Here is an 8540-nt window from a genome sequence, read left to right as displayed (position 1 = left end):
GGGAGTTGATTTGACAAAAGATAAAAAGTTGTGATAAATCATGAAAATATTTCTTTACAGTGCAGAGCTCATATTAAAGCTTGTATCAGGATGCAGATTGCATGTAATAGCATATCATATAGAGCGAAATTGTTTCGCAAAAAAAAAAAAAAAATCGTATTAATTAAACTATCCATTTCTGCAGTGATTTGTCGAGGATCTTTGCAGGCTGTGAACACTGAGCGTTCTGGCGTGGACGAGCAGTAAACCGATGTAATCCGGGCCTCCACCGCGTCACCTATTGTCTGAGAGCACCGGGCCCTTCAGGGGCTGGACGGCCCTTACTCAACCGTGCCGCTCTGTCAGCGGGACAACTGTGCCGTTCATACGGCCGGCGTCTGTGATACTGCTCATTAATAAACTTAACACGACTGCACACATTTATTTTGGGGAGAAATATTGTGCATTGAAATGGAAATTCCAGATGTATTTGATTTTGGACACTTTCAGGTTGTCAAATGTTCATATAATTCTCTGCACCTGCAGTTCCTCTGTACACTTTTTTAGGGGAATTGGCTTTATATAAAGGTGAAAAAGACGTACTATTATATGTATTAAAAATGCATTTTTAATACATACGTCCTTTTCACGTACTTCCTGATGGCTGGTGTGTAAGTGTGTAATGAAGCAGGAACTCTAGAAAACCTCTCGCATCCGTCGTTTGCAGATGCATAGGCTTGATATATCTAATGCAATATCTAATGCAATGGAATTCATATATTTCCAAGTGTGGCTGAAGTGAGTGAACAGGTTTTAGAGTCGCTGCAGAACAGCTGCAAATGTTTTAATGCCTCGTACTGTATGCTTACTGTCACTGTCTGGTAATGTTTTTGCATCTCCGTCCATCAAACTTTGCAGAATTACCCCTGGTGTCACAGACGAGGCTTACGTCTGTATTCTCAGACTAAACTGCATGTTACTGCACTGATATATCATAAAATACATACGTGTCATTGTTTTGTGTCAAGATTCATATCAGTAATGCTTTTTTCTAAGGCACGTTTATAAAAGACACTTAAATTGAACTGATCCTGGCTTAATCTAAACTCCTAGGCCTAGGTGCAGAAAGCATTTTCACGAAATCGCTGGTAAATTTCTCAATTAATTTCAGAGAAACAGCATAACACATTCAATATTGAAGTAGAAATGTTCTTGTGAAATGTACATTCTTAAAAGTAAAGTTTCCAAGAGGAGGGTTTTCACAGCGAGGCCACAGAAGAACCATTTGTGAACAGTTATTAAAAGAACCACTTTTTCTTACATTTTAAAAACCTAAATAACCATTTCTCACTATAGAGAGACTTTTATGCAATCAAAATATTCCATGGATGTTAAAGCTGGCAATAAATAACCCTTTTTAAGAGAATACTCAAAAAATACTTTATAAAAACCTTTTTGGTTAAGTTTTATCATAACTATAAGTCGACTGACTCTCATTAGAGTATTAATAGACAGTAGGGTTAGTAGAAGTAGAAACTGCATGGAAAAATGAGAATATGGTGCAAAAGTGCATTTATTTCAGTAATTCAACTTAAAAGGTGAAACTAATATATTATATAGACTCATTACATGCAAAGTGAGATATTTCAAGCCTTTATTTGTTATAATTTTGATGATTATGGCTTACAGATTATGAAAACCCCAAATTCAAAATTAGAATATTGTGAAAAGGTTTTCATAAACTAAGCCATAATCATCAAAATTATAACAAATAAAGGCTTGAAATATCTCACTTTGCATGTAATGAGTCTATATAATATATTAGTTTCACCTTTTAAGTTGAATTACTGAAATAAATGAACTTTTGGACCATATTCTCATTTTTCGAGTTTCTCCTGTAGTTGTAAAGTCACTTATAGTCAGTAGAATATCTGTTGAGGAGCATCAAAATAAAGTGTTATTAGATATTAAACATATAATACACTAATGAGAGTTAGTTGACATGTAAAGTTACTTATATTCAGTAAAATGTGGGATCATCAAAATAAAGTGTTGCCTCGTGTATTTGTTCAGTGTATGCATGTGTATTAGTTATGAAGAGGAATAAGACGAGTGTGTTTGCCGTAAGAAGCCCGAGTGCTTCTGTGGTGTGGTCCAGGTTCTGGATGGTGTCCTGCTGTTTGGGTTTCCTTCCCGGGGCAGCAGTGAGTAAATGAGCCCCCCCCCCCCCCTGTATCGCCCACCTCATCCCTCTCTCTCTCTCTCCCCCCCCCCTCCGTCTCTTCCCTCTCTCCTCCGCTCACACACTGAGACATTTTTCCACATTGGCCGGATTAGGAACACTTTCACTTAGATCTATGTGGTCGCCCCCACAGACAAAGAAACACTTGGAGACAGGATTAGTAGGATTAAAAAGGATTCACATATGTCCAGTTCAAGCAATTGGTATTCAAAGCTTTACACTTTCAAATGCCACCAAGAGAGAGTAAAGCAGTCCCGAGCTTTTCTTTGCATTGCAGCACCTTTATGAGAAACGACTCCCTTTCAACTTCCTCCATGGCGCCGTGAATTCATGTTTTCACTCTTTTTATGCGGGGATTTTATTGCTGTGGAAAACCAGCGAGATGACGAGAGGGAACTGTGTTTTCATCACTAAACTGGGAACTTCTGCTTCAAAAATACTGTGGGAGAGTTTTCATCTCTCATCTTGCATTCATCTCTGTGATGTTCTGATGATTACCCTGTAATTTAGACTTTTGCTTTACTTTGTGCACAGAAATGTTGATTGTTTTCATAATTATGAGACCACATACAAAGCTCGGTCGTATTATGCAAGCAAATTTACACTCTCACTTTGTTTCATAAACCAGATGATAATGAAGAGACACCATAATAATGTCTGTATATCATCTGCCAATGAAAAATTATTTAATAAGATAAACATATTTAATATTTATCTTACCAATACATGAATTATATTTGCTCTGCTTGCAATGCATAAACAGATGTGACTAAATAAAGCAAACGATCTTGTAATTATGCATATTCAGTAAGTGAGCATAAATCAGTATAAGCACTTTTTCATATAATAATTAAATATGTCAGACAGCATTTACTGCTCATCCATGGTCAAATACTCACTGCTAAATCTATATCTGTAAATATTAATATGAATCCTAAACAGTCATTTATATAAGTACATTTCTGAACACATTGTCTGCTTTTTAGATTCATAATAAAGTTACAGAATTTTGTCATATAATTTGATAGAGTAAGTGTTAAATTTACTAAATACTTTTTTCATTCAGGTCAGGGGATTATAATTAACATTGTAATTTTATTTATTTATTATTATTATTATTATTTTAGAATAGTAACTCATTTGTTTAACATTACCTTGTTTTTTAATGTAAAGAAATGTAAAATGTACATGTAATGCAATGCAATGTAAATGTAGCTTTTTTTTACACCATGAAACAGGAAAAAATAAGAAATTATGAATACTGCATTTAAAAAATTGACAATAGCCTATGCATTTAGGATTAATCTTTATAACACACACACACACACACACACACACACACACACACACACACACACACACACACACACACACACACACACACACACACACACACACACACACACACACACACACACACACACACACACACACAGTTACATCTTTGTAACACTTTTTCACAGTGTTTTTCACTCTTGATCAGTAATTTTAGTTGTCAAATGTGTCATTTTTTGACAGTATGTGGGCCTTAAATATGGCCCTGCAAAAGACAAAGTGCAATGCTTTTATATATCAGAATAATTAAAACAAGCATATTATGTACATTATTAACAGATCAGCCGTACACACACACACACACACACACACACACACACACACACTAATCCGTAGGATCATTACTTAATCTAATCATGCTTGTTAATATTATTTTAGATGCACGGAAGTAATAACAAAATATTACTATCCCATGACGCATAGCAATAAACATACAGTATGCATATTTTGTGATTGCATACATAATCAGTGAGAATAATCAGAAATGAATGGTGCAAGGTGTGTTGTGACTGACCCGGCATCGGTTCTTAAGTGTGGAGAAGCATTTGCAAAGTTTCGGAGGCTCCTGAAGTGTCCCCCCATGGCGTCCTTACAATGAATATGAATAGATGCTCCTCTGGTCAATGGGACAGTCAAAGCACACCGCTCCAGATAATGGGGACGTCATCCTAACAAGACCGTTATGAATAGAGGGGCTCCTTTTGTTTGGCCCCTGTCGAGCAGCGCTATAAATACTGCGTCCTGTGATGCGACTCCACAGATCGAGAGAGGTTCATCAGCGAGAGAGATCAACACCAGGCGACACGGCCTCGGTCCACACTGAGAGAGAGAGAGAGAGAGAGAGAGAGAGAGAGAGAGAGAGAGAGAGAGAGAGAGAGAGAGAGAGAGAGAGAGGGGAGCAAAACAGGCGACGCGGCCTCGGTCGACAGAGAGAGACACACACACACACAGAGAGAGAGGCTCCGGTGGGATAAATCAGGTGATCAAGCAGGAGTGACTTGAAATAAAAACAAGACAAGAGAAAGACATCCTCCTACACAAGCTCTGCCATAAAATGAATTCGGACTCGAGCTCCAGCAGAGCCTCCTCTCCAGACATGGACGAGATGTTCCTCCGCGACCACCACCTCCTCCACCCGCAGGACGCGCGCCTGAACTCCGTGTCCTCCACGCAGAACGAGCTGCTCCAGAAGATGACCAGCGAGCACCTGTCCAAATCTCCCTCCGGCAGCAAGTACAAGCTGAAGAAGCAAGTGACCGAGCAGGAGGTCCAGCAACTGCGCCTGAAGATCAACGGGCGCGAGCGCAAGCGCATGCACGACCTGAACCTGGCGATGGACGGGCTCCGGGAGGTCATGCCGTACGCGCACGGGCCGTCCGTGAGGAAGCTCTCCAAGATCGCCACTCTCCTGCTGGCCAGAAACTACATCTTAATGCTGACCAGCTCCCTGGACGAGATGAAGCGGCTGGTGGGCGAGATTTACGGGGGACATCACTCGGCGTTTCACTGCGGGACGGTGAGCCACGGCGGCGCGCATTCCGCGAGCACGGCACACCAGGTGCATCACCCGCTCCTCGGGAGCGCGCTGTCCTCTTCCACCTCCTCGACGCTTTCGACCAGTTTACCGGGACTTACTTCCATCAGGACCCCGCACTCTCTGATGAAGAGCGCCCCTGCACCCCCCCTGCACCTCGGGGGCAGTTTCCAGCACTGGTCGGGCCTGCCGTGTCCCTGCACTATCTGCCAGGTGCCTCCACCCCCCCACCTGCCCATCACCTCCACAGGACTCAGCAGGCTTTCCACAGAAAACAAGGACGTGATGAAGTGAAGTGTGCATTATGGACTGGACTTTGCATGATCTGTCTGTTTGTTTGTTTGTTTGTTTGTTTGTTTGATTGTTTTAGCCCTTACAAATCCACTACTTCGTCCTTGTAACAAGGATCTCATTGATGATGCTTTGTAAGGTACAGTTATGGAGTATGTGCTGCATAACGCACTGTAAATAATGTCAGGGGCCGCGCGAGGCTCCGTGTACATTCGCTGTAAATGAGAGTAAATTGTTCTATTCGAAATGGAATCTTATGTGTTTGAAGTTGCCCTGGAAACGCGAGCACTCCCCTTGCGCGAGCTTACTTTGGTAACCATATTGTCCGCCAAAAAATAATAATAACTCATGCGGGATCTCCTTTCTGACATTGTGTGTGCTTCAGCGTTATCTCGGTTACACTTTATTTGAAGGTGTCTTTGTTACAGTATTAATGAACTATGGGATTAGGGTCTGGTCTGGTTTGGTTTAAATTAGTTGCATGCATTTATGCATAATTTATAGTTATTATAGTAACTCTACATGTAGGCTAATATATGACAAGGACACTGTAAAATAAAGTGTTACCCAACTCCATCTTTAGGCGTTTTGGCGCAGAATGGCTATCATGGTAAAGTTGCGTAAGGCTACCTGTTGATCATGTGATGTGATGATGATGATGATGAGGCGCGTGCATGTGTCTTTCTGCAAAGGGCGTGAAAAGACGAGACCCACATGTTCCTTGTAACAAGGATTGTGAAATGGCATTTCAGAGGAAAACTGTACGACTGTGGATTTAGTTCGCATTAGAGTGTTGTTATGATGATATCTCTCTTTCGATTCTTTTATTCATCCATTGTCTGCCTGAGTAATAGCTGAACCTTCAGTGTGTCGTATCTTTATTTGAAACTCTTCAGCATGAGCATGATCTTTTTTCCTGGGACATTTTTGTTATTCCAGAGAGATTGCCGTGGTCTTTATTTTTGTACATTCTTGTTGACAAATGAGATATTTATTATTGCCCAGTGTTCCTGGATGAAATTTCAATAAAACGTTGCTGTAAAAAAGAAAGAAAATATCTGTTTTGTTTTGTATATTATGTTGTGCATATTACATTTATTGTGCCTTATATAGGCCTAGTTATTACAACAAAAGAAAGATGCTCAGTCCGCTCCTACATATCAAAAATGACTGAATATGGAGACAATTTTCTGTTTGCAATATAAAAAGTTCGTTTAATATACAATCAAATATTTTACACACTTAACTTAACAATTTTCAAAACGTAATACAGTGAGACAGAAACCATTGCCTTGGCCACTCAATAAAGATAAATTAATTCCAGTGCCATTGTTACATGTGTTACATAGTAATAACTATATTCATGCAACTAACCCTAAACCAAACCTAATCCTAACTCTATATTATTTAATATTACTCAAATGTATAATTGTAATTTAACACAGACACCTTAAGTGTAACCATTAATTCATATATTAATTCATATATAAGAAATAAAGAATGAAACAAAGAAAGAAAATTAAAAAAAAGATGAAATGTCCTTAAACATTAAATTTTTGCACGCTATAAAACATGCCGTCTGAATGTAAACGAACATTTAAAAATACGGTTTCAACTATAGCAACCAAATCAAAATCTACACGGGACTTTTACACATATTTCATTCTGAGAGTTGTAACAGCAAAATACATTTATGAGAAAATCTTTATCATTGGTAAGCTATAATGATAAAAAACGAGCAGCCTATGGGCAAAATCTAGAAAGTTTACATCAATGTATATTAGCCTATATTACTAATAATAATAATAATAATAAGAAGAACAGTTTTAAATAAAGTATAATAAACCATTATATTTAATATTTTTATTGTGAGGGACAAGATGCTTTATTCAATCTATTCTGTTACATTTTTTTAAATGAAAATTGCTGAAGGAAATATTGGTATCCATAAAAAAATGATCGAATATTTCCTATACATCAGCGGCAGAAGTAAATCCTAAAGTTGCACTGGACACATCTGAAGCACAAAGGCAGTCCCTCGGGTGCTTTCACAGACAGCAGCTGAATGTATGTTTGTAGAGATTACAAGTTAATTGTTCATGTGGGAATGGGAGAAGAAAACATCAGAGAGCGCGTGCGGATTACAGGAGCCTAAATGCAGAAGATTAGATATTCAGGACTCTATTCTTGAGGGATGTAAATGAGGCGAAGGATTAAAAAGCTCTTTGTAACTAACTCGTTGAGGGGCTCAAGCCCCTTTTTTAGACAAGTAACAAGAAGAGCCTGGGCGAGCTAGTTTTACACTTTGTTTTTAGGGACTACAAACGGTGTGTGAACACTGGCCAGGGCTCGAGGCAGATGGAGGGAACGCGGCGCGCGCTTGAAAAACGCCGCGTTGGCAATAGGCATTTGCGTAATTGGATTCGTTCTACTGTGCAAAGCATTCATTTATCCACTGATTTTCAGAATCAGCGAATTAGAATTATTTGTCGTTAAAGTTAAGGAACTGGGTTCTGTAGATCGCTTGATGATTAGTGTTCGTGTTACAATAAGTTTGCAGTTCCTGAAGGAAATAGCAGTGCTTGAAATAATGCAGTTTTTTTTTTTTTTTTTGATATTTGGTTTTATGTAAATTGTATCTATTTTTCTCAGCATCCTAATCACTTTATAGATGGTGAAATAGAACTATAAGGGTGAATAAAGATCTATCTCAATTAAATAGAGAAGGCCAGTGGCGATTCATCAAGCGTTTCCATTTTGAACTCCAGGTGAAGTCTACAAGTGGAGGAGAATAATGTAACATTAAATGTAAAAAACATTTCGATGTTGACCATCTTCATGTATTCCGGAGTTGCCCAAAAATATTACCTTTCTGGAATATGGTTTTGATGGAGATCCAAAAGATTTTATGATATGAAATACCAAGAGATTTCACAACATTGTATCTTGGAAACATTACGCACACTGTGTTGTAAGAGATCTATTGTTATTTTATTAAGTGCATGTAATGGTGCGTTCACACCGGACGCGAATAGCGCGTCAGGCGCGAGTCATTTCAATGTTAAGTCAATGCAAAGACGCGTTATGCGCGTAAAACGCGTGTAACGCGTCTTTGCATTGACTTAACATGGAAATCACTCGCGCCTGACGCGCTATTCG

At 39.0% G+C, this 8540-nt stretch overlaps 1 protein-coding gene across 1 annotated transcript; it reads left to right on the top strand.

The window, feature by feature from the left end:
* Positions 1-4610: 4610 nt before the first annotated feature.
* Positions 4611-5384, top strand: olig3 (oligodendrocyte transcription factor 3; the record flags this gene model as incomplete). The annotated part of the gene is made up of 1 exon (XM_079635101.1): positions 4611-5384. One exon carries the CDS (start codon positions 4611-4613, stop codon positions 5382-5384), a length of 774 nt encoding a protein of 257 aa, XP_079491227.1.
* Between the last annotated feature and the right edge of the window lie 3156 nt (positions 5385-8540).

Source organism: Phoxinus phoxinus (assembly GCF_949152265.1).
Source record: "Phoxinus phoxinus genome assembly, chromosome: 14".
In the NCBI taxonomy this organism is placed as follows: Eukaryota; Metazoa; Chordata; class Actinopteri; order Cypriniformes; family Leuciscidae; genus Phoxinus; species Phoxinus phoxinus.
The sequence above is the reverse complement of the archived record's forward strand: the minus strand, read 5'-3'. Positions and strand labels throughout refer to the sequence as shown.